We start from the raw sequence: 27469 nt of genomic DNA, 5'->3' as shown, positions 1-27469 counted from the left end.
GTGAAAATATGTTTAATATAAATGTGTATGTACAGCCTGTATCAGATGCATGTCATCTCAGGGAGGGTGAGAAAATGTGTAACTCAAAATCTTGTGGAAGTGAATGCTGAAAACTAAAAACAAACAAACAAATAAATAAATATTTAAAAAATAAAATAAAAAAGATCCACAGTCATTCAAAAAAGATCAGTCCTTAATATGGAAATATGTTTTACATGACTTCACACGCATAATGGGTATCATATTGCTTGTCTTCTCAATGGGTGGGAAAGGGGCTGGGGAGAATCTGAAAATCAAATAATTCAAACTTTTAAAAATAAATGTTAAAAAAAAAAAGGTCAGCTGGTACTAACCACAGGAAAAAAAGCCAGTTCATATAACCATATTATGACTTGCAGCCCATCTGTTTGTCCTTCAAAGTATCTTGTATAAGCATTTAGATGGACAACAAGCTGGGCTCCGAATTGACCACGAGGACAACTGGCTGGATTACATTTGGGAAAGTGTAGAATGGTTAGAATGATTCCATGCTGTTTTCTGCTGCCAAAACAATCAATTAACACCAGGGATATTACATGGATGTGAACCATGGAAATACTGTGATCTCAGGAGCATCAAAACTGTAAGTGACTAGACAAAGGGTACCGGAAAAAATATGTGGTAGATTTACTGCGGGGCAGCTAGGTGGCGCCATAGTGCACAGAGCACTGGGCTTGGAATCAGGAAGACATCTTCATGAGCTCAACTCTGGCCTCAGACACTTACTAACTGTGTGACCCTGAGCAAGTCACTTAACCTTGTTTGCCTCAATTCCTAATCTGTAAAATGAGCTGCAACAAACCATTCCAGTATCTTTGCCAAGAAAACAGAAAATAGGGTCCACAAAGCATCAGAGACTGTTAATGACTGAACAACAAAGACTGCATAGTTTGAAGTATATCCCCAAGGTGACTTCACCTAAAGTGAGGCATCATTAGATAGAAGTGACCATAAAAAAAGATGAATAAGCCCCACTAGGAAAGACAACAGGTAGATATCCCGAGTGTTGCTCTGGTTCCCATGAAACATGAGACCCAGAAGAAGATCTATGGAGGGTATAGAGGAGGAAGGGTATGAGGCAGGAAGATCACTCTCCTATCTCAGATTCATACAATCACAGAGGGTAAAGTGGACTTTCAGGAATTTTCCAACAACTGTGCCACGATGTACAAATAAGTCCTTAATCAATCTGGGAAGATGACAGGGCCTTGAGTTGCTGAATGAAAACAAAAAGCACTATGCAGATACACCTGTGTCTGAATAAGAGAATCACACTGCTCAGCCTATATGTAAAAACAACAAGCTATTCACTAGGCCAGTGCAGGCACTAATCCTATAGCAGAAGGCTGCAAGCAGGAGAAGGGACAGGGAGAACCGTCTCTCCTCTCCCACCTGACATCAACCATGTCACTGGAGCTACTGAACCAGAAGACATGATATGCCGCAGGAGCACAGACACACACTGAGGAGAAACACAGGGATGGAGAGATGGTCTTCCGAGACAACAGGCAGCCCCAGGGATTCTTATAGTGCTGGGGTATCAGCTATGGAGACAAGAAAAGAGCAGAGGCTGGGAACCCGGAAGAGCTCTACCCCCAAGGGGAGCAAGGTGAGGCCTCTCTGAAGAACAAAAGGCTCACCGGCCCCCGGGCACCAGGAGCAGTGATGGGGCACATGATGACTGTACTTTGAGTTGGAGCCTGCTCTTCTCCTAGAGAAAGCAAGGGCTTTTGTGAGAGAGAAAGCCCAGCAGAGGGGAGGAAGAAGGTGCCACACAACTCTTGCTAGCCTGTTTCACACAATTCTTGCTAGCCTATCTCAGTAAATTCCTTGGCTCAAACCTAAGTCACTGTAGTGACTTTTTTTTCAGTTACCCAAAATCTGCCTTCTCCCCCTCTCACTCCTGTCCTACCACACTCCCATCGAAAAAAGAAAAAATAAAGCCCTTTTAATAAATACAGACAGATACAGAAAACAAATTTTCCTGTTGTCCCTGTTGTGTCTTAATGTGCATTCTGCATCTATCACCTCAGCATGGAAGGAGGCAGGTCACATATTTCATCATGAGTTCTCTGGAATCCTGGTGGATCACTGTGTTGACCAAAGTTCCTAAGTCTTTCAAAGCTGTCTGTTTTCATAATATTGTTACTGTGTAAATTGTTCTCCTGGTTCTGCTTACTTCACTGCACCAGTTCATACAGGTCTTCCCAGGTTTCTGAAATTCCTTCATTCCCTGGTTTATCTTGGCAGGTAGACTCCCAAGTATTTTAGATTGTCTGCAGTTAATTTAAATGGAATTTCTCTTTCTGTCTCTTGCTGCTGGACTTAGAAAACCACAAATTATTAACATTATCGATGTTCTATTATATTTATTTCATTAAATATTTTCCAAATGCATTTTAATCTGGCCCAGCATGTGGCCTGTGTGACTGACACCTCTGTCTTATCAGTTGTAGAACAGGTTTCCATCTGCATTGGCAGAGGGAGGTTCCTCACTGGGACTGCTCTATACCAATGAAATCAAAGGCCTACTCCAAAAAAATTATTGAAAAAAAAAGTCATTGCTTGTACAAACTGATGCAAAGTGAATGAGCAGAATCAGGAAAACATTGTACACAGTATCAGCAACATTGTGTGAGGATCAACTTTGAATGACTCAGCTCCTCTCAGCAATGCAATGATCCAAGACAAATACAAAGGACTCAGGAAGGAAAATGCTCTCCACATCCAGATAAAGGACTGACGGACTCCGAACACAGATAGAAGCTTACTTTTTTCGTTTACTTTATTTTTTTCGTGTTTTTTTTCCTTTTGGTCTGTTTCTTCTTTCACAACTGTGACTAATATGGAAATATGTTTTATACGATTACACATATAACCTATATGAAATTGCTTACCATTTCAGAAGAGGGGAGGCAGGAAGGGAGAAAAATTTGAAACTCAAAATCTTATAAAAATGAATGCTAAAAATTTTCTTTATAAAGAATTGGGAAAAAATAAAATACTACTTTAAAAAAAGTAATTAATCCTATGTATTTTTTCAGAAGATTATCAGTTGTAAAATACAGAAACTTACTTCCATCTGGATTTGGTGCCGAGAGGATAATGCTGTGATTTTTTTTTACTTCTTCAACAATCTGTGCTATTTTGGATATATTATTTCTAATCTCTTCAACCTGGAAAGAGAGATATTGGTAAATTAAAATTTATTGTGAATTTTTACATGCAGTATTTCAGAAAATAAATTTTCAAGCGAACCTGAGAAATAAAAGGCTAAATGAGAGCCAGTTTCTCACTTATTGATAATCTTTGATTTAAAATTAAAAAGAGAAATGTCAGCACATTTAAGCTTTTCTCTTCCTGCTGAGGCAACATCAGTGACAAGCATAAATTATTTATGGCATTTCACAACCTAGGATGAAATATGACTTATAATGAAGGATCTGATAATAATAATAATAATGATAATGATAATAGCTAGCACTTACAGAGCTCCTACTATGTGCCAGGCACTGCGCTAAGCACTTCACAAATATTATCATATTTGATTCTCACAACAACCCTTGAAGGGAAGTATATTATCCCCATTTTTACAGATGGGGAAACTGAGGCAAACCACCTTTTTTTTTTGTTTGTTTTTGTTTTTAAAGTAACGTGCCCAGAGTCAGACAGCTAGTAAGTGTCAGGGGCCAAATTGGAACTCAAGTCTCCCTGACTCCAAGCTCAGGAGTCACCTAGCTGCCCACATATAGTATTACTGGCCCTTACAGTTCAAGGAGGAAATTAATCATTTCAATCAAATACATCAGATACTATGACCATCAGCACCGATAAGTGGATTAAGGTATGTATTTACTAAAGTTTCCCCAGAGGCCCAAGGTAGCTTCACGTATCCAAACATAATTCATTCGATGTTAAGTTTTGGCCACGTGGAGAACAGTCAAAGGTAAACATATCAGTGACAAAGCGCTATCAACTTTCACTGCTCCCAAGTCTCGGGGTCCTGACAGTCAACAACATTGCCACTTCACAGGAGTAATTTAACTTATTTACATCAATATTCACATAGCATGGTGTCTAGTCTGGCACCATGTCACAAGACAGCTTGTTCTGGTCAGTGCCTTCACTTAGTAGCTTCCTTTATTTAAAGGAGAAATCAGTTTCACTTCCAAAAGTCATGTGATGGAGAATATTCAAATGTGCAGTTCTGCTTATTTTTGATAACAATAATTTCCTACACTAACGTTCTACTTCAATACCTTAGCTGCACTCTTGAAGGCTGTATCAGCAGAGAGGAGGCTGTGGCCAGGGCCAACAAAGTGAAGACGCTTTGGCTGTAAATCCAGTCATACACGATGGTCTCATCACCTGAAGGTCAGCCCAGCTAAATTCAGAAAGGCTATCACCAGAAATCTGGTGTCTAGACGATGGGCATTTTTTAGGCCATAGGAACTCAGGAAGACCATTTCCTAAGGTCACAGGATCACATATTTTAAAACTGGAAAGGATCCACCATGAGGGTCAAGTCCAAGACCCACTTTATACATGAGAAAACTGAAGCCCAGAGAAACAAAGTGAGTGAGCTGTCTAAGGCTACAGGATTCAAGACAGAGAGCCAATAAGGACTGCAGGAGTCATCTAAATTTTATATCAGAAGAAACTGAAGCCCAGGGTGCTGAAGGGCCTGACCAAGACAACTCAGGCAGAGCCAGGATTCAAACCCTGGTCCTCAGATTCCAAGTCAAATGCTCTTCCCACTGCCCCATGCTATCTCTCTACCACCGTCACTATGGGGAAGTAAAACCAATGAGGGGTAATTTGTATTTTTATCTGTCTCAGAGGTCACTGTTACTTTTTTAAAAATCGCCAGTGGCTTGGGTGCTGAGCTTTCCTCTGTCTGCCTCTCCACATTGGTTTCTAGATAGGAGACAACCATTCTACCCCAGAGCCTTTTTTGAAAGCCTTTTGAGGTGTTAGCTACTCCAATAGTTTACACTCCACTGGAAAAAAACTCAAGAACCCAAGGCTAAGAAGAGACTACAAGGGCAGCAAGAAAGGACTCTGATATCCATTGGTGGAGAAAGCATGGACGAAATCACAGATCTTTAGGCCCTGATAATATTTCTAATTTTATACAGTTTGTGGCATTTCTATACTCCTTCATTTATTAATAGTGTATACTAATTTTATTATTCACATAAAATCAAATTAAATACAAATGCTTTCCAAAAACTTGCATTTTAAAACAAAGGTTTACATATAAACAATGAAAGTTTTGAGTTATTTTATACACAAGCTTATATGGATGTTGTCATCCTCAACAACTCACAGGCAAAAGGAAATGCAATTGTAAGCTTGCATCAGAGGAAGCATTAACAAAATTTTCTATTAACTCTGCCTGTCACTAGCATATGCAGCAATAACCAGCTACAGGCCTAAGGATTCCATATCAACATCAGAATGACTGCAGTACAGCCAGACACCATTTACTCACATTCATTATTAACAAGAGAAAGATTCTTTGCCATTCCCATCACAAATTATATTCACTAAAACTGGATTTCTTTCAAATCACAACTTTCTTTTCCACAGTATGCTACACTATCTTTAAAACCTAAATGACATTTTCATAGAATGAACATCTGCCATAGCAAATATCTCCTCTACATTAATCCCAGTGGTGATTTTTTTTAAAAAGAGCAGTTAATTTACTTCACAATCAAATTAGAATAAAAGTTCACTTTATAAAGCTAGCTACTGTTAAACTAACAATTTCATAGTCTAGGAATAATCTGCTCTTATTTTTGCATTCTTCACACTGATGGCAAGGATCTATTCCCAAAAAAGACTCCAAATGAACAGCATGCAATGAATTAATGCATCTTCTCACTGAAATATGACAGCAAAGCTTAATGCTACATAAGGTGGTTCTTTTCAAGAAACATATTTCAAAAGAAACAAGTGGGGCCAGCCACTAAAAGATTTACAGACAACACGAGCAAAGCCCAACATACTAATGACACCTTACAAAGGAGATACAAGAGACTTACTATTAGATTACTAATAGGTGCCAATAAAGCAGTAAAATAAAACAGTGCATTGTGGAAGCTGGCTACAAGAGTGAAATCAAGAAATCAAATACTTTCTAGTCCATTTTAATTTCAAATTAAGTCATCTTTATTTTTATATCTTTAAATACTTAATTTAATTTCCTGTTCTCTTCATTATGCAAAAACAGCAACTACATGGTTGAAATGAAATGGTCTTGGGAATTTAGTATGTAATTAAATTCACACATATTAGGAAATGTATGTATTGAGGAAAATCGGTATCTCTGGTGTTGATAATGTATCTGGAATGCCTATATCCAGGAATACAGTAATGGGAGTAACCATAATTCAATGTATTCCAATATAGTGTGATTCTTTCAAAAAAGAAGTCTGATTAGTCCTTCACATATGATTAAAATTAGCATTTTTTTTGTTTTTTGTTTTTGTCTAGGCAATGGAGTTAAGTGACTTGCCCAGGGTCACACAGCTACTAGGTATTATGTGTCTGAGGCCGGATTTGAACTAAGGTCCTCCAGAATCCAGGGCTGGTACTCTATCCATTGCGCCACCTAGCTATTCCTAAAATTAGCATTTTAAAAAACTGAAGCTTCCAGAAAAATGGAAAATCAAGTTGACACATCTCTCTTTGACATTCAATAAAGCTAAGTTATCTGCTTAAAGGCTTAATTTCAAAAAGACAGAAACAGTACGTCTGATCAAACATTAATTAGGTTTGAGTCATGTAAAAACAGTAAAATCTATATTTTCTCCCTAAATTAACTATTAGAATACTACTTCTGATTTCAGAAGTTTTTATTCAAACAGCAACTTGCCAAAATCCTATATTCTCTGCACCTGAGAACTGCACGCTTACAAAAACTGACCTACTTGAACATGTTCCCAAGCTGTCTGTTCCTTTAAGCATCTTACCTGGTGGAAGAAATCATCCATGAAATGGTCCTTCTCAACGACCACAGTTGTTTCTCCATCTTCATTACTCTTACACTGAAAGGGGGGGGAAAAAGTGTTTAAAAGGTCAGACACATACTAGGACATGCATCAACTCAGGAAACAAAACCACAGTTTATAAAAGTACTTTGCTTATTTATTAGAACCCCAAAATGTAACCAACTGGCAACTTCTTAGAGAGGAAGCAGGTATAGTAGACAGAACACTGGCCTGGGAGTCAGGAAGCCTTGAGATCAAACCTGGCCTCAGACACTTCTAAGCTGTGTAACCTTAGGCACATTATTTTACTTCTATAGACTTCAGTTTCCTCATCTTTAAAATAAGAGAGTTTGACTCTCTAGAAGGTTCCCACTATTTTAACCTCTCATAATTTAACTTTGTAGCGCTTTATCTCCACATTACAGTTGGCTGGGGAAAGGGGACATGGAGGGGCCAGGAATTCAAGGAACTGTATCAGCTGAACAGTTTGGAAGCATTCATTTTATCGACATAAACCACCTCATATTTCTTCTGTCTTCAGGAGTCCAAAATAAATATAACTGTCTCCTCTTCTCTCTAGAGATATCAATAATGATACATACCATCAGCTGACTTTTCTATAAAACAGTTTTTTTAAAAGCCATTTTCTCAAACACCAACTAAAACTGAGTAATTTTTCTTAAGGATTACTTCTCATCACACTAAAAACTAAAATAATGCCTTTGGTGGTAAACAACAAAACCAAGCTATTAGGAAGCAAAATTAAGGGAATACTAATGAATTTCTAGGTATGGACCAGAAACAGACTTTAACAACTGATATTTTTAAAGGAATATGGGGCACCTTTTCATTATAACCTATACTTATTTATTAAATTCTTCTTGTGTACAAAATACTGTGCTAAATGTCGGGGAATACAAAAACAGAAATAAGATACTCAGAACCCATTATCTTTCCCCTCTATACACTCTCTCCCTCTTACCTTCTCTAATACTGTCAAGGGCACCCCCATCCTCCCAGGCCCTCAGGCTCCCAACCTAGTAGTCACCCTGGACACACACTGTCTTTCACCCCCCCATATCTAAGCTGTCGTCAAGGTCTGTAGATTTTACCTTTGTAATACGTCTTGAATACATCCCCTCTTCTCCTCTGCCAATCCCCCTGGTGCAGGCCCTCATCACCTCACACCTAGATTACTGCAATAGCTGCTCATGGGCCTGCCTCAAGCCTCTCTCCACTCCAATCCATCCTTCATTCAGCTATTAAGTGATTTTCCTAAAAAAACACCAGGTCTGATTGTATCATACTCCTACTCAAGATTAATTCCTGTGGCTTCCTCATGGCCTGCAGGAGCAAATACAAATGTTCTGTTTGACATTTCACAGCCCAGCCCGCTCCTACTTTTCCAGTCTTCTTATACCTTACTCCCTGAAACGTTCTCATCCATCCAGTGACACTGGCCTCCCAGCTGTTCCATGAACAGCTGTCTCCCATGCCTGAAATGTATTTCCTTCCTTAACCTTATCTAACTTCTCTGGCTTTCTTCAAGTTCCAACTAAAATCCCACCTTTTTTTTTCTTTGTTTTAAGGCAACTGGGATTAAGTGACTTGCCCAAGGTCACACAGCTAGTAAGTGTCAAGTGTTTGGTCTGAGGTCACATTGGAACTCAGGTCCTCCTGACTTCAGGGCTGGTGCTCTATCCATTGCGCCACCTAGCTGCCCCCAAAATCCCAAGCTGCCCCCAAAATCCCACCTTCTACATGAAGCCTTCCCCAACCTTTCTTACTTCCTGTGCCTTATCTCTCTTAATTATTTCCCATTTATCCTGTATACAGCTTGCTTTATAAAAATCTGCTTGCACGTCAGCTCCCCTGTTAGATTACAAGTTCCTTGAGGGCAGGAACTGTCTTGTGCTTCTTTTTGTATCCCCAACACTTAACGTGGTGCCTGGCACATAGGAGGAATGTAATATTTAATGACTGATTGACTGATAGTGTTGGCCTACAAGAAATCAGAGAATCTCAAAGTTGGAAGAGACTTCAGAGGTCATGAAGTCCAACCCAAACTGAAACTCTTCTTTCCCTCTCCACCAAAGTTGGAGCAGTCATCCAGCCCTTGCTTAAAGACTTCAAGTGAGGGAGAATTCATTTACATTTTACCTGGGATAGCAATCTGATTATTCAATTCAATTGAACAAGAATGTATCACCTGGGGAGGAGGGCAGTAGAGACGTGGCAGGACAGGCTTCCTGTGAAGATGCCACAACGGAGTCGAGCACTACAGAAAGCCAAGGAGTTTCTGAGGCAGAGGAAAGGAAGATGGAGCCCAGCCTGTATGGAGGTGAGCTACCAAGCTGGGAGCCGGAGTGTTGTTTCCAGGGTGCAAGAAGGTCAGCATGGCTAGAACTTAAGACTGCTGAAGTAGAGCAACAGGTCCGAAGCCAAAAGGCAGGATCACAGTTTTAAAGATGGAGTAATAGGAGTGTCCATAATTGCTAGCCACCATCCTCCGGCACCCTCTCCCCCTTTGAAGTTCTCTCCATTAAACTCTCCCACTCTTTTCCAATTATGGTAGCTGTTGTGCACCAGTGGCCAAGTCACTTTCCTTCCTTTCTAAAGGAGTTCATCACCTAGCTCACCATCGGCTTCTTCTTCTACTGCAACTCCTGTGCTTATCCTAGAGGACTCTGACATTCAGGTCAATGCTCCTTTAAGCTCCCTGACTTCCCAACCTCCCCAAATCTCCTGACTTACTTTGCTGGTGGTGGTGTTGCTGCAAGGCAATTGGGGTTAAGTAACTCGCCCAGGATCACACAGCTAGTTAAGTGTCAAGTGTCTGAAGGCAGATTTTAACTCAGGTCCTATGCTTTATCCACTGCACCACCTAGCTGCCCCTTTGATTTAATCTTCCACCTCAGCCCCTTACAGGGATGGTCACACATTCTCAATCCCATTATTACCCACATGTTTCTTTTCCTCCAACAAAAATCCCCATATTCCTCTATTCCAGCTCTTTACCCTCATCATGACCTGAAATGCCTCTACCAATCAGTACTTTCTCAGGACATTACCCCAGCTCTGACCTCATCTCAAGCCTACACTGTCCTCTACTACCTTTACCCCCTTACCTCACTGCCAACTTCAACCCCAGAGGACTCCCACCATCTACCTTTACTGCTCCTATGCCTTCCAAACCCTTTTCTCTTGCAAACTTCTCTATTTCAGTCCTTAAGGACCATGCCTTAAACTCAAATCACTGGCTGTCCACTGATTGGCCAACAGTAGGCTCCAATCCAAACTTTATTTGGTCATTTAAACAGATTGGGCCCTGAAGGCTCAGAGTATATGTAAATAGCAATTGTTTCTGTTTGGCCAGAAATGCTGAGGATCTTCCCCTCTCAAATTGATTCCCCCCTCCCCAAATAAGTAAAAGAGGTCATTCTTTGCCTCACTTCTTACCTAGTCATTAATCATTTGAGTGAACATTACTTCAATGAGACTGAGGCCTGGGAAAGACCTTCACTTAAAAGGCCAAGGTCTCCCACTACATCCTGGGATATGGCCAGTTGTCCTGATTTATATCTGGCCACTGGACCCAGATGGTTCCAGAGAAGAGAATGAGGCTAGCGACTCTGCATAGCCCTCCTTCAATTAAATCCAGTTCACTTGCAAGTCATGGCATCGCATTCCTGATGTCATGGTCTTCTTTGAGAACAAAGGACAAATAACATTTCAGTCAAGAGCACCTTCCAGGCTCCTAGGTTTATAAAGCCTCAACTTTATCTCAATTTCTCATTCTCCCTCAGTCTTATTTGATTATCCATCAGTTGCCAAATCTTGTCCTTTTTCTATCTCCACAGTTTCTTTTGCATTCAGCCCCATGGTCGCCACTCACACAGTCACCATATTAATTACCGACCTCATCACATCTCGTCTTGACTATACTACCTCAAGTATGGGACCACTCTAGTATATCTCATACAAAGCTGCCACAATCATTTTCCTTAAGCACAGATCTGACCACGTCACTCCCCTACTCCTTCAACTCCAGTGGCTCCCTATTGCTTCTAGGATCAAATATAAATTCCCTCTCTTTACCCTTTGAAGCCCTTCACAAACTAGCTCCACCCCATCGTTCTGCCCTCATTTAAGGCATTTTTTTCTACCCTCAGTCTCCTTCCCAGCTCCACTAGTCTTGTCTCTCCCTCACACACACACGGCACTCCATCTCCTGTCTCTGAGGCTCTGCCCTGTCATCTCCATCTCAGAGAAGCCTTCTCTTTCTTTCAGGCACATTTCTAGCACCATTTACCTGGGGAAGCCTTTCCAGATCCCCCCAACTGCTGGGTACTGCTTTTCTAACTACTTTTGTTTTAAGAGGCCATCTAATCCAGCCTCCTCATTTACAGAAGAGGAAACTGAGGACCAGAAAGGTAAAGTGCTGTCCCCAAAGTCTCACAGGCAGTAAGGGACAAAAGCAGCAACTGACTCTGGGGCCTCACCTTCCAAGACTCCTGTTCTTTGGACTGTCCAGTTCTACTGGATGACAAGAAAAGTTTTGAAGGCCAAACTGAGAAGTTTTTATTTAATCCTGGAGGCAAGAGGGAGCCACTTCAATATATTAAGCAAGAGAGGTCCCACGGTTAGATCTCTACTTTAGGAATATCAATTTGGCAGCTTTTTGGAAGATAAGAAACATCTAAGACAGCCAAAAAGTGGTAAGGTCAACTGAAGAGAAATATGTATCATAGTATAGCAAGGACACAACCATAACATAACAATATAGGGGAAAAAATAAGGTGTTAAGCAGAAATTAGTATTAGACTATTAAAAGTCAAATTATAAAATAAAAAAGGCCATGACAATGTCCACTGGTTAGAATGTTAAAACTGGGTAATAAAAAATGAAGCTACTGGAAAATAGGTGGTGTACAGAAATGTTCTCAATTCTTTCCCCTTGGGACTAGGGAAGACTGGCTGGCTTGAAGCTAAGTGGTGATATGCTCTAAACTTTCCACCATTACCTCTGGTAATCTGAAGGACAAGCAATCTAGAATGACCTTGGCTGGTCTCAATTAGAAGGCACTGTGCAGTGCCCCATTCATTGACTGATTTAAGCAAACTGGACAAAACAGGGAAATAACCTTTGATTTTACCATAAACTATACAAAAGGTATATGAAGAAAGAATTGCTGAATTCATCTTACTCCCAACTTGAGCTACATCATTTTGACCATGTTTGAAAGACTAATTATCTTCTCAATGTTTTCAAATACTCTCCTTTATAGCCTAGTGAAACCATACTTAATGAGAAACTTGTCTGAGCAAATTAGCTCAGCTACTTAAAGGAAAAGCTAAAGGAATCGGGGTCTTTTAGCTGTACCTAGGAGAAAAAAAAGGCACCTTAAATGTTCTTCTGTCTTTAAACAGATGAAGGATGTTTATACCAACACTGAATGACTGATTGTTCAAAACAACTTTTTTATCATGATGATGAAACCCTAGCATGGGAAACCATGGGAGACTATCTGGATCTCTCCTTCGCCCTTATTTGTACAAGTCATTTCCCTCCCATTAGACAGTAAGCTCCCTGATAGAAATGGTCACTTTTCATGTTTTTATTAGCACTGAACACTCTGGAAATACACAGCAGAAGCTTAAGAACTATTTGGTAAGCTAAAATGAAATGGCATGGTTTCTTTCCATCTATGACAATGGCTAAGAAGAGACTAAGGAATTCCATGTACTAGAATGTTTCAGGGCCTAGAACAAGAGACCTCTGTAAGGTTTGCTAGAACTTTCTGAGTCTATACACTAGGATGACATTATTTAACCACTAGCAGTCAAAGGGACATCCAGTTGGATGGTGAGGAGTTACACTGATGCATTATCATTCTTATCTGACCCCTTGTTGAATTTCTGAGGTTTGCTTGTTTGCTTGGGTTGTTTTGTATGGGGGGAGGGGTGGGGGAGGTAGGGGGGATTCTCCCATCATGTGAAACAAACTACTTAAACACCATTTTAGGAAGGACCCCAACCATGCTTCACATGGCCTAAACTCTCTCTCTAGACTCCTCTCCTTCTCTTCACCTGCCACCATGTCTCCTCCCATTCCCCTCTCCCCAGAAACCTCTACTCTTAGTTCTGCTTTCATTATTGGTGGCTGCCTTACCCAAGACCCTAGCCATGCGTCTTCTCACTCACTCCTGGACACACACACACACACACACACACACACACACACACCCCACTGTCTCTCTGTCTCTCTCTCTCTCTCTCTCCCCAGCTCTCCTTTATCTGTTGTCTTCCCCTATTACAATGTAAGGGGTGAAGACTATCTGGAGGGTAGATAGAGGCTGTCTTGTTTTATTTGTATGCCTGGCAATTAGCATGGCATCTGGCTCAGTGCTCAATAAACGCTTCATTCTAACTTATTGAGCTAAATGGTTAATGCAAGTTTCCTTTTAGTTTCACATCACATATACGATATAGTGTGATCCACAAATCAGAAGTCATAAGAACTGAGTCTTATCACCAGCAACACTATCATTTACTAGCTATCTCTGACACCAGACAGTTAACTTTTTAGAACCCTAGTTTCCCCTTCTGTCAAACGAGACTAAACTTTCCCCATCAATCTACAAGTTGGTTGTAAAAATGAAAAGAAAAAGACAATTTGAAAGCACTTAGTAAGTTATAAAGCATTTCACAAATGATAGAGGTGCCAACAGCACAAGTAGCTTTATAAAAGAAAAACAACAATAGTCTATACTTCTCCTTGGGCCTTTCAATGATGTCCCCCTTTCAGTGGAGGTCATCACGACCTCGCTGGTCAGCCAGGGCCACAACCTCACAGTCTACTCACCTCTTCCCATTCCCTCGCCACCAATGTACAAATCTCATTGATTGTCCCACCACATCATCACTAACCTCCATCCCCTTCTTTCTACCTATATATATATATATATATATATATATATATATGACAAAGTCTTTATTCAGGCCCCCACCACTTCTACACAAGAGCTTTGCGTTTGGTTCCCTGTCTCCAGTCTCTCTCCTCTCCAATCCAGCCTCCATTGAGCTGCCAAACAGCTCTTCCTAAAGCACAGATGCTTTCCTAAGGCACATGCCATTCCCCTATTCAAGTGGCTTCAGTGGCTCCTTCTTGCTCCAAGGATGAAACATATCTAGGTCCATGCTACCACTCCAGCTTGACTGCACATGACTCCTCTTCATGCATTCTACGTTCCTCCAAACTGGCCTCCTTGTATTCCTTGTTCACAACATTCCACATCCTTTCTCAGAACCTTTGTACAAGGCATCCCATATGCTTGGGAACTCCACTCCTCTAAATTTCTAGCTTCCTTCAAGGCTCTTCTCAACTGTCACCTCCCACATGAGGCATATCCTAATCCCCACTCCCCACCCCAGCTTCCATCATCTTCCTCCCACTTTCACCAATATTACTTGCATACTACATCTATGTGCAATTGGAACATCTAGGGACATGCTGTTCCTTCTGCCTCTAATAGACTGTAAGCTCCCAGAGAAACCAGGCAGACAGTTGCATTTTTGTCTCTGTATCCCAAGAGCCTAGCAAAATACCTGACACTTTTTTTTTTGTCCAGACCTAAGACTTCATCAGTGTAGGCAATTCTCTTTGATGAAGGTCCCTCTGTCAATGCACTTATTCTACAATTTACAGTCTTAGAAAGTTGCCTGGGGGTACCGAGAGGTTAAGTACTTTGTCCAGAGTCAAACAGATGGGACGTGAAGCCAGTCTTCCTGACTCTGAAGACAGCCCTCTATCCAGTAACAGCTGCCTGCCAACCTCCTTAATAAATATTAGTATAAAGCACACAGAAGATGCAGGTTCTGGTCCAAACTCTAAGCTCATGTTTGTGAACAAGGCCAAGTCTGTTAATATCACTTAATGTTAGCAGAGTGGTGTAGAATAAAGCCCTCCCTAGTCCAGAGCTTCACATTTTAGCAAGGGCATTGATAAGTGGAGCAAGAGTATTCAGAGGGAAACAACTAAGATAGGGAAGGATCTTGATATATGTCATATAAATAGGCTCAGCTGAAGGAACTGAGGATGTTTAACCAAAAGGAAAGAAAAGATTTAGGGGATACTTGCAGTGTGGGACAGTGGAATGATCTTGGGTCCTGGAGTCAAGAGGCCATGAGTTCAAAATCTACTTCTGACATGTACTACTTGTGTTACCCTGGGCAAGTCATTTAACCTGAATTCTCTCATCAGTAAAGTGAGAATACACTATTTAATAGGTATGAGAATGGGACATTGTATCTGTCTCCTACACCCAGAATTTTCTTCCCCTTCACCATCTCCTGGCTTCCCTGGCTTCCTTCAAATTGTAGCTAAAATCCCACCTTCTGTAAGAAACCTTTCCCAATCTTCTCTCTGTTGACTATCACAGTTTATCCTGTCTATAGGTTTTTTGGACACAGTTGTTTTCATGTTGCCTCCCTCACTAGACTGTGCACTCCTTGAGGGGAGAGGCTATCTTTTGTACCCCCAGGGCTCAGCACAGTACTTGCCACATAGGAAGCACTTAATAAATGCTTATTCACTATTGTGGTCCATTCTTCCCATTCCAGACAAAACTGGACACAAATTAAGCAAAATAAAGAGCTGTCGATTCTCTTCCAAGCTAGCCAAGCTCATTCTAGGGCTTCAGTTTCCCCTCTTCATATGTGATATGAAAGCTTTTGGGGCTTAGGACAAATTCAGACTATTCCAGAAAGTCTCTTCCCTGTCCACTCCACTCTGTGCTGATGTCTCCCTTCTTAGAATTCTAGAGTACTCACCTCACACGCTCGCTCCTTTCTGCCCTCGCTAGACTACGCTGTATACAAGAGTCACTGTTTCACATGTTTGTATTTTGTTCCCCTGACTTCCCATAGGACAGGGATTGTGACTTTTGTAACTTCTCCATGTCCTAATTGCTACAGTGCTCTGCACAGACCTGCCGGTGGAACGAATGTATCCTCTCCTTGGCTTTGAAATTTGTATCATTACTTCAGGATTCCTCCACCAAAGCCCTACCTTAATGAGTCATCACAGCATGGAGGAGATCCACAGTTCTCTGAGGCTATGCCAGCTGGGCAGTGGTTTTACCAAGCCTGTAGAGTGGCTTAAGAAGGCTCATCAATGGAAGACTACCCAGAAGATGCTTCATTTTGCTTTGTTACAGCAGGCCCTGAAACCATTTGTTAAAGCAGACAGGAGTTGTGATCTGAATAGGTAGAAGGCCTGCCCACTTCAATGAAATTTCAGATTTTTTGGAGTATTCTAGAAGAGTTTCATGATAAATCAATAGTTAAGTGACTAAACTGCAGATAAAGAGTTACTGCTTCTCTAGTTGTAGTCAATGAAAAGCCACAGGATGAGAAGATGTCAATTAACAAGTACTCATTATTTACCTATTATATACCAGACACTATGCTAGGTTTTGGAAATGATGATGATTAATGAAGAAAAAGAAGAAAAGACAATGCTAGAGTAAAGATGTGAGTCTAAATCCTTGACTTTTATTAGCTGTGTGACCAGGGTCAGATCACTCAATGCCTCAGTTTTCCCATCTAGAAAATGGGAATGATAGGAATTAAATGAGATAATATATGTAAATGGAGCAGCTAGCTGAAGATAGAGCAGAAGACAGTGCAGAAGATAGAGAGCAGGGCCTGAAGTTGAAGAAGATTCATCTTCCTGAGTTCAAATCTACCCTCAGGCACCTTCTAGCTGTGTGACCCTGGACAAGTCCCTTAACTCTATCTGCCTCAGTTTCCTCATCTGTAAAATGAGTTGGAGAAGGGCACCTGTATCCTTGCCAAGAAAAACCCAAATGGGGTCATGAAGAGTCAGATACAACTGAAACAACATGATAATATGTAAAATGCTTTATAAATCTTAAAATGTTATACAAATGTTATTATTACTGCATAAGAATAAACATGTATGAACAAAAGTACACATATATCATATATGAATGAATTAAAAAAACATTTTTTAAATGCTCAGGCTGTTCCAGACACTGTGCTAAGTGTGAGGAACAAAAATACAAAAAATAAGACAGCACCTGCCTTTAAGGAGTTCATATTCTAATATTCTCATAGGGAACAACACCACATAGAGGAAGTGGTAACCGGAGAGGGGAATTTTGGCCTGGGAAGTCACAGGGCTGGCGATGGTAACTGACTGAAATGTCTCCACTAGCAATGGTGGGATGAATCCCAGAACCAGAGATGGAAAGCTAAGTAGGAGAAGCATCTGTTTGGGGGTGACAAGACATGAAAGTGGCCAAAAAGCAGCATAAGGGATCTGGGTCAGGCTTGATGTTATGAATTCTTATCAGTCAGAAGCAAGTCAGAACCCTGGAGCCAGAGCTGGGTTGAGGTCAAGGTGTAGCAGCAACATGGCATAAAGGTGGCCAATAAATCCATAAATATAATTTTCAGGGAGGAAGGAGGGATCAGGAAAGATCTGATAGAGAAGGTAAGGCCTGAGCTGAGATGTGAAGGAAACTAGGGCTTCTAAGAGGTAGAATGAGGAGTAGCTCCATTCCAGGCATGAGTGACAGCCAGTACAAAGGCCCGGAGACTGGAGATGAGTGTTGTTTCTGAAGAACAGCAAGTTCCTCCAATATGACTGGAAAGGGAGGAATGTATAATAAGCCTAGGAAGGGTTGGAGCCAGATGATGAAAAAGAAAAGTTTGTATTTGACCCTGGAGGTACTAGGAAGCCATTGGAATGTGTGGAGTAGTGGAGTGATGTGATTAGACATGAGCCTCAGGAAGGTCACTTCATGGACTGGAAAAGGAAGAGGCTTAGGCAGGAAGACCAGTTACAAACTTACTATAGGTGTACAGGCTCTGAGAGGTGATACGGAACCAAATCAGGAGGGTGGCCACATGAGAGGAAGAGATCAATGCGAGTAAGACTGTCCAGGCAGAAAAAACAAACCACGGCACCTGAATGGTTATGTGGGGCAAGGAAGAGGGAGGATTTGAGAACAACTCTGAAGTTCTGAATGTGGGTATCTGGAAGGAGAGTGATGGTCTCAGTAGAAACAGGGATGTCTAGAAGAGAAGTGGGACTAGAGGAAAAGTGGAGTGTGATGTGCATTCAGTTCAAAATCTCCCACAGAAAGTTGGTCCATCTGCTGAACCCCTTACCCTCCTATATGTGGTGTCTCCCCTACTTAGAATATGAGGTCTTTGAGAGCAGAGATTGTCTAGGAGGCTTACTTGTATCCCTAACCCATAGCACACTGGAACAATATCTGCTTAACTAATACTCTTCCATTCCATTCTATTTCTGTCACACCCAAACCCTCTAAAAAAACACTTAGCGAACAGGGAGTGGAGCTCAAGTGAGATACCAGGGTTGGATATATACAGAATAATGATAATAGTAACATTAATAATAATAATTACTATTTACATTGTGTGTTAAGGTTTGAAAAGTGCTTTACATATGTTATTTCATTTGATCTTCACAACAATCCTCTGTGGTAGGTGCTATTATCATCATCCCCATTTTACAGATGAGGAAACTGAGGCTAACCGCTTACTTCACTTATCCAGGATCACAAATAACAAGTATCTGATGCAGGAAGTACCACCTAGCTGACTCAGATCCCTTTAGGCATCATCTGCAAAGAGCCACTATCTAAGCCTGTGAGAGCTGATGAAATAGCTAGCAGTAACCCTGGGGATAGATACTTCTATCTTCCACAGAAGTCATTCTGAATGCTGCTACTGCTCTACCCTCCAACCTGGACTGCCACAGGCTGTGCCTGTCCCAGTTTGGTCCCTGTGGGCAATGCCTTCTTTTCTTCACTCTAACCATTCCCTCCCAGGCCTCAGATCCTTCTGTAGACTCACCATCCATACCAAGTCTCCACAGCACAAATATTCTCCTTCTAAACATTTGGACTTTCCTTCTCTCTGAGAACTGTAATCAAATCACCACTACCATTTTTTTATTAAAGTTTGATGTGTTAATGGACTGCTCTATTGCCCAATTTCCCATCTTTGTGACCCGTGACTGCCCATACCATAATTCCATTTCCTGGCCACTGGTCCCCCCAGATGTGTTGTCCTCCCCAATTGAATGCAAGCTTCTTGAGGGCTGACCTAAATCAAAGGTCAGCAGAAAAAGGCCTGGGCAAACTAAGAACTGTTTTCATACTTTTAAATAAAGTTTTGTTGTTTTTAAAAATATAACAATTATTCTTAGCTCATGGGCCCTATAAAAAACAGGCAGTTTGCAGACCCCTGGTCTAGACTTTTTTGTATTTATATTCCCAGTACTTAGCACACATTCCAGCTCTGTGGCATAGTAGAAAGAGCCCTGGACTTGTGTGTCAAAAAAACCTAAATTCAAATCGACCCTTAGACAGTTACTGGCTATGTGGCCCTATGCAAGTCATTTAACCCCAGTTTTGCTCAGTTTTCTCATCTATAAAATAGGGATAATAATGGCACCTCCCAAGATTGATGTGAGGATCCCAAATCACTTGGCACAGTGCCTGGCTTATAGTAACTGCCAAATAAGTGTTGAGGGCAGATAGTAGCTACAGTGCTGGGCCTGGAGTCAGGAAGACCTGAGTTAAAATCTGGCCTCAGATACTTACACGCTGTGTGATGCTGGGCAAGTCACTTATCCCCTGTTCACCTTAATCCATTAGAGAAGGAAACAGCAAATTACTCCAGTAACTTTACCAAGAAAACCCCATCATGAACAATAACAAAGTACCTACTACTGCCAAACCTTATGCTAAGCACTGGGAGTACAAAGAAAACGCAAAAAAGACAGTCCCTGCCCTGAAGAAGCTCACAGTCCAATGGAGGTAACTACAAGTTAACAAATATGCACAAACAAGCTATGTCATTATTATTCTGCTGCATCTGACTCTTCGTGACCCCATTTGGGGATTTCTTGAAAAAAGATACTGGAGTAGTTTGCCATTTCCTTCTCACTTTACAGAGGAGGAAAATGAGGGTGACTTGCCCAGGGTCACACAGCTAGTAAGTGTTTTAGGTCAAATCTGAACTCAGGAAGAGGAATCTATCTGACTCTAGGCTCAGTACTCTATCCACTGTTGTCACTTAGCTGCCCATAAACAAGCTATACACAAGATAAAATTGAAATAACTGACAAACAGAACACACTAGAATTAAGGGGAAGGGGGGGCTTGCTTTTAGTCAGAGCTAAAAACTAAGCCAGGCCTTGAAGTGCTAAATCTAGTGGGGTTTTTTTTTCATTAAACACTGTTGCCAAGATCCACATTAATTTAACAAATTTAGAGAGAAAAAAGAAATCCCTGCTTCCTAATTAGATAGTCAAGAGTATTTTGTTATCTATTATTAAACCACAAGTGTAAATACATTTTTTACAATATTTTCTTTTTCCTTTCATTATATTCTTTACTTTTGAACCTTGTAATGGAAAATTTTATGAGTACGATGTATGAAACAGCCCCTAAGTCTCCTAAGAATTAAAAACAAGTATTATACACAGGGTAATGGAGAAGTATATAATGGGTGTGAGCAGGCTACCACACATAACCAGAAGAGAAACACCAAAGAATGGGGTATCAAAGATGGACTGCCTAAGAATAAGATAAGGACTGCATAAGAATAAGATGGGCCAATCATGTGGTAAGAGCAAGAGATGAGAGATCCATGTCTGCCAGACTACCCAGTACTACCACGACATCAGGACAAAGTATGGGAGAACATTCATTCAGTGGACCGCCAGTAGCAACCTTTAAGGACATGAATGCGCTATGATCTCTGAAGCTAAAGAGTACTTCTGAAGTGATTAGATCAAAGACCCATATGTGAATATTGAGCATGTAAACATGGTGGATTTTTTAAAGGATTATAATAATACTGTAAAAAACTTTAATGAGTTTTCATTGATTTTAGAACATTCCCTGACACAAGTATTCCCAAACTGCTGTTATATGTTGATGTATTTTTTTTAATGCATAAAATCTCTCAATTTTTTTAATTCTCTAAATACCTATATCTCACAGAACAGGCTTGTGGTTTTAAAACAACAGGATTACCAAGTGGAAATTTATTTCCCAGAGGTTAAGTTCTGGGTATTCCTTTCTAAAGAAAGGATGAAATAAAGGAAGACAAACGACCCAGGACATGTTTATGCATGCTAAGGGTACCTGTATTACAGTCAACAAGACAAGAGAAACTCCAGTAGAGACCCCTTTGGGATTCCCTCATTCGATGGTAAACAAAACTGTACCAAGGTAGAATTAGCAGCCAGAATACTGCAACCTTGAAGGAAATCTGAAACGATCCTTTAAAGTTTATTCTTTTCAAGTAAAATAGTTTCGATGACACATTAAGATAAAATCTTCTATTTAAAAAAATAACTTTTCAAAACATTTCTAAATCTTAATGTATGTTTAACTTCATTTGAAACCTGGACTTTAAAAGATTATGGGGCATTTTCCCCCTTATTCTGAATTGTATTTATACTAGCCTGGTACATTTAGCAATCCACAGACCTGAATTTCATCCTACAAATGCAAAATAACTTTCACCATTTCCTCAGGTTTAATGGAGCAGTGAGCATCATACATATTTACTCGGTGTGATCAGCAAGACTTCATCTTTTACAGCAAGAAAAGCGAATATACTGGCAACAATTACCTTCTAGGATGAAAACCTTAAGATTCACATCCTCAGAAATATTTATTTCACTATTTTTTTCCCATAGTTTAATCTAAATTCTAAATGCCTGTTTGATCAAAAGATTTAGAAAAAAATTAAGACACTTTTTTTTTTAAGAGTTTCATACAAACCATTGCCAGGTCTGTTCTCAAAAGACTTTTTGGTTTGGTAGAACCTTCAACAGCTGGCGTTCCCCTTATATATGTCAGGAATCCAATTACTACCTTCAGACCACTGTGAGGCAATGAAGGTGGACTTTGGTGAAGGACTAACATTACATTCCCCACATTCAACTACCCATAACATCACTGGAATATTTTCTCTACTGTACAATAACCAAATGTTAATATAAGGGAGTAAATAATAACAACAAAATATTTGATCTAAATTACAAATACAAATTCAAAACAGTGGTGAAGATTAACTTTCCAACCTAGAACACAATTTATAAGAATTGTAGAATTCTACGAAACTAATCAGTCTCACAAAAATGAAATGATGTAAAGAATTCCCTCTCTCCCCACAAAAATGAAATGATGTAAAGAATTCCCTCTCTCCCCACCCCCCATATAGTAAGGTGTGAAGCTACTTATTGATGTAGCCAAATGAATTGTCCTCCTAAAGAGTTAAACACATGTGCTTTGGGGAAATGAAAGCTTTTCAAACTTAGCAATCACAATATCAATGTTAGGGTTATACTTTTGCTTTCCTGTCTCAATAGAGGGCTGACTTTTCAATCACATTAACAAAGAAACCTCTAACACAGACAGATCTTGGATTCTCCAAGACTACAGAGAAAGGTGAAGAGCAGATTCTTGTCAAATTGAGAAGTGGACATTAAAAGGACAAGTCGAATCTACACTGCATAAAGTATTACCCCTATGCACAAAGACATTAAGCAAATTAATTCTCATGTTTTCACATGAGTTTAACAGAAAACTTTTTTCTCAGCAGAAATTGTTCAAATTTCAACATTAACGACTAAATGAGAGGAAGCATGGTAATGTACAGAAAGCTAGTCTGAGCCTTGACGAATGGAGTTCAAGTCTTGCCCAGATAACATTTCTTATCTGTTTGACCCTAGGAAAGTCACTTAACTTCTCTTTGCCACACGCCCAAGATTATAAAATGCAGAGCAGCTACCACTGGCACTGGTAGGCGTTTCCTCCTACCCAATGAGATCCTGAGTGTGGTTCAAAACCAAACAACAAACCCACCACTGTGAAAACCTAGAGTTTATAGGTCTCTTTTTGTACAATCATATGCATTTTGTTATTATCGATAGCAGGCAAAACAGCATATTTTTGTTGTTTAGTTATTTTTCAGTCATGTCTAACTCTTTGTGACCCTATTTGGGGTTTTCTTAGAAAAGCTGCGAGAGTGGCTTGCCATTTCCTTCTCCAGCTCATTTTATAGATGAGGAAACTAAGGCAAATGGGGTAAGTGACTCAACCAGGGTCACACAGCTATTAAGTATCTGAGGCTGGATTTGAACTCAGGAAGATGAGTCTTCCTAACCCCAGGACCACTCTATCTACTTCCCTACCTTGCTGCCCCTAAAGACATATTTAATGGCCTAAATTTGCCCTTAAACTTTGCCTAAAGAAGAACACCAGACATTCTTCTGGGGGACTGAAAACCCTTCCTCCTTCCCATCCAGAAGTATATACACAGCATATAGGTCTGTATATCTATACCTACATCCATCTGTATACATCCAAAATAACTTCCAGGGAAAATATTTAAAAGCAAAAAAGACATGAGGACTGGATCAATTTAAAGTTACCTCTCAATTTATTATGATTTATTTTCTTTATCCCCTACAATGGATTAAGTGACTGTTTTTGCTACAATAGCCATAACAAACTTTTTCAGTGCCATTGAAAAATGCCTTCTATATCATAAATTAATGAAACCCAACAGATAACAATTCACCATGGCTAGCAGAGGATACTTCACAAACAACATTTCGTAAACATTAATTGGCTGACTATGGGAGAGGCAAGACAGTTTATGATTGAGAAATGGAAAAAGGAAAGATGCTTCCTTATCAAGGCACTCAGTCCAGCACAGGAAATATTTCTAGTGTGTCCTAAACTCTTCTTTGGGATGTGGATAATTCTTATATATGACTGCCTAATAGTCTCCTAGTAACAAACCATTTAAGAAAGTCTCCTTTCTCTATTCCACTCATATGAATTTATGTATCTACTAATATTATCTGTATTAGCAAGGAAAAAAAGAAAAAAAGGAAGGATAACAAAAAGGATAGTTTCAGAGAATCCTAGGAAGACTTGTATGAATTGATGCAGAGTAAAGTGAGCAGAATCAGGGCAAAAATTCTTACTCTTTTAACACTGGAAAAAAAAACCCAAACAAACAATTTTGAAAGACTTAAGAATTGTGGTCAATGCAGTGGTCAACCATAACTGCAAGGGAATGAGGTTAAAGACATAGAGAGGAAGGACTGAATATGCAGAATGAGACATATAGTCTTGGACCTGAGTAATAGTGAACTCTGTTTTGCTTGCCTATGCCAATTTGTTGCAATGGTTTGTTTTTTTTTTTTTATTTCCCCCAGTAGGAATAAAGTGGAAGGAAGAGAAAATAAATGCTTATTAATTGAAAAAAATAAACATAACTTAAAAAATAAAAGTAAATTTTTTTTAAAAGTTAACACATGGAAAGTCCTTTAAAAATAGAAATGCTGCATTAATGTTAAGTATTATTTGTGTAAGTTTAACAAAAAGAATATGACCACCAAGTATTTTCTCAATGACTCCAAAAAACTCATTTTAATGCATTTTTTCATAAAATTATTTTTATTTTCAACTTGCCACTGTTCCCTCACCAAAAAAAAAATGGCTGTACTCAATATAATTTACTGAATTCCTACTAGGTACAGAATACTATACTGGTTGCTATAGGAGGATAATGAATAAGTACCCAGACCAAGTTCTCAAGAAGCAGGCACGTATATAATGTATACGATCACATTCTGGCACTTTTACCAACAATTTATCAACAAGGGCAAAGTGATTCTGAACAACAAAGTCTATCTGCTTAGGCGTAGACAGACCAGGTAGGAAGAACTTGCTCAAGCCCTAGCTCTTCCCTGAAACCTTTGGCAGCTACAGCACCCGTCTCTGAACTCCTTATTGCTGTTACCCCCTCTTTCACATGTATTTGACCTGCTCCCTGTGCCTATCTGCCCTGTTTCTCCCACTGCACTGCTAGCCTGAGAGCAGAGACCCTGGTACATTTTTCTTGTGGTTTGTAAAGGGAATTTACGAGGGTTCAGAGGCCCTGTAATCCAGCCACTGGGGTGCAATTAATTCATATCCCAAACCTGTCTACAGATTCACAAAATACCAAGCTACATGCTGTGAATCCAAATAAACTATAAATTAATAGAGTTAAAGCTTGAAGGAAGCCTTAGGGATAATCTAGTCCAACCCTCTCACCTGATGAGAGAGGAAACTAGGGGTCATAAAGAAGTGACATGCTCAAGGTCACAGGCAGTAATCCAGGTCCTTTGATTTCAAATCTAGAGTCTCAATTTAGGTTTTAAAAGTGGAACATGTCTTAAGACATATTTATATATAGGATTTAAGGGTACTCCTCCCACCCTATTCCATAACTAAAATCAGATTATCTCTGGCTGGAAAAGTATCAAAGCCAACTTGTCCAACTCCTCAACTCCTACTTACAGTGCACCAGACAGAATCCATCATGTCACAAGGCAGCCCAATTCATTTTTGGGTAACTCTAATTACACACAGATCCACAGATCTAGACAGGACTATCTAGGTCATCTGATCTAATGCTTCCATTTTACAGACAAGAAAACGGAGGCCTAGTTACACTGGTAGTAAGCATCAGGCTTTCAATCCTTGTCTCTATTGACTCTATTCAGTTAACAAGCATTTATTAAGCACTTACTACACGTAAGGCACTGTGGACACACACACAAAGGCAAAAAGAGACCCTGCTCTCAAGGAGCTCATAGTTTAATATGAAGGAGACAACATATAAATCACTACAGAACAACTATAAATCACCATACAAGCCCTACAGACAGAGGCTCACCTCAGAGGGAAGGGGGGAAGGGTGAGGAGGGCTGAGGCACCACCTAAGTGACTAGGTCCATAGGGGCCCTACAAAAGATGGAAGGCCATCTCAGAGAGAAAAGGGCAGGCAGACAGGCTCACTCTCCAACAGGGGATGGGGAGAACATCTAAGTGACCAGGTCCATAAGGGCCTCTCAGAGGGAAGGGGGAGGGGAGAGAGGCACTCCCTTCATGGCAGGGAGGGGGGAAGAGAGCATCTAAGTGACCAGGTCCATAGGGGCCTCTCAGAGAGAAAGAGGAAGGCACAGGGGCACTCCCTCCATGGTGGGGGGGGGAGAAGAGCATCTAAGTGACCAGGTCCATAGGGGTTTCTCAGAGGGAAGGGGGAGGGGAGGGCACTCCCTCCATGGGGGGGCATCTAAGTGACCAGGTCTATAGGGTCTCAGAGGGAAAGTGGAGGGCAGAGGAGCACTCCTTCCATGGGGGTGGACATCTAAATGACAGTGAGAGAGGGGGGCACAGAGAGCATCTAAGTGACCAGGTCCATAGGGGTGTCTCAGAGGGAAGGGGGGGCAGAGGGAGCATCTAAGTGACCAGGTCAATAGGGGTCTCTCAGAGGGAGGGGGGCACAGAGAGCATCTAAGTGACCAGGTCCATAGGGGTGTCTCAGAGGGAAAGGGGGGCAGAGGGAGCATCTAAGTGACCAGTTCCATAAGAGCGGACGGAGGGCGATGGCAGGGGCCGTGCACTCGCAGGAAGAGGCTGGGGGTCCAGCCCGGCGGTGCCCAGGCCCGGAACCCGCCCCCGCCCCTCTAACGGACCGGGCCGGACGCGAGCCCCCCCAGGACTGCCTCCCGGCCCGCTCGCCGCCGCCAGCCTCCGGACACCCCTCTCGCTTATCGGGGCCAGCAGAACGAGGCGCCGGGCGGGCTCCAGATGTGCGGGGCCCGGCCCGACGGGTCATCACAACCCCGCGCGCCCCCACCGGAGGACCCCGCCAGGCCTGCTCCTTGGGAGGAGGGAGCACAGCCACAGAGGTGTGGGGGTGGGGGGGTCCTCGCCTCCCCCGGGCGCTCCTCCCCTTCTCTCTCCCCTCCCCCCAGCCCAGGCAATGTCGGGCCCACCCAAGCCGGACCCCCTCCTGCTCACCGCTGTCAGGTCCGGCAGCCGGTCCCTCATCCCGCCCCGGCCGGCTCCGCGCCCCCTCACGCCCCGGGCCGCTCTCCCGGGGCCGCCTAGCTCCGCTCCGCTCCTCAGCTCCCTCCCGGCGCCCGCAGCCCGCAGCCCGCAGCCCCCGCCCCTGCCCGATGCCACGGCAACCACCGCCAGCAAGCTCTGCGCATGCCCGGCCGCCCCGCCGGCTGTCCCCACCCCAAACAAACCGTGGCGGAGCCTGCCTGAGGGCTGCAAGCCCGGGGGCGGGGATGGGGCTGGGACCAGGCCTAGGCAGATGTGCTCCCCGAGGGCTGCGAGCGTCGGGGGAGGGTGGGGCGGGGCTAGGTGCATGCCACTTGAGGGGAAGGCAACTTCTTTGTTGTCTTTGAGAAAAGTGCAGTGCAGGGGACCGGCGCTGGATAATTAACGTGTATGGACAGCTGTAAAGACTGGACCTGTAATGCCTGCAGTGTAGGGAACG

The 27469-nt window shown here is 41.6% G+C and overlaps 1 protein-coding gene across 3 annotated transcripts in view; it reads right to left on the bottom strand.

Annotated features, from left to right (window-relative positions):
* Positions 1-27134, bottom strand: part of STX2 (syntaxin 2) — a 47826-nt gene extending 20692 nt beyond the window's left edge. Inside the window, exons 1-3 of one of the 3 annotated variants that reach the window (XM_021004351.2) lie at positions 26983-27134; positions 7020-7094; positions 3116-3215 (exon numbers count right to left, since the gene is read on the bottom strand). In XM_021004351.2, the coding sequence (XP_020860010.1) occupies positions 3116-3215; positions 7020-7094; positions 26983-27012 (205 nt within the window). In that variant the 5' untranslated portion in view covers positions 27013-27134. The remainder of the gene's footprint in view (positions 1-3115; positions 3216-7019; positions 7095-26982) is intronic. The other 2 variants (XM_021004349.2, XM_021004350.2) reach the window with 2 other exon arrangements.
* Positions 27135-27469: the final 335 nt, after the last annotated feature.

The sequence above is a fragment of the Phascolarctos cinereus genome, unplaced genomic scaffold (assembly GCF_003287225.1).
Source record: "Phascolarctos cinereus isolate Bilbo 61053 unplaced genomic scaffold, phaCin_HiC Scaffold_4;HRSCAF=312, whole genome shotgun sequence".
In the NCBI taxonomy this organism is placed as follows: Eukaryota; Metazoa; Chordata; class Mammalia; order Diprotodontia; family Phascolarctidae; genus Phascolarctos; species Phascolarctos cinereus.
Note: the sequence above shows the minus strand (reverse complement) of the source record. Positions and strands in the feature narration are given on the sequence as shown.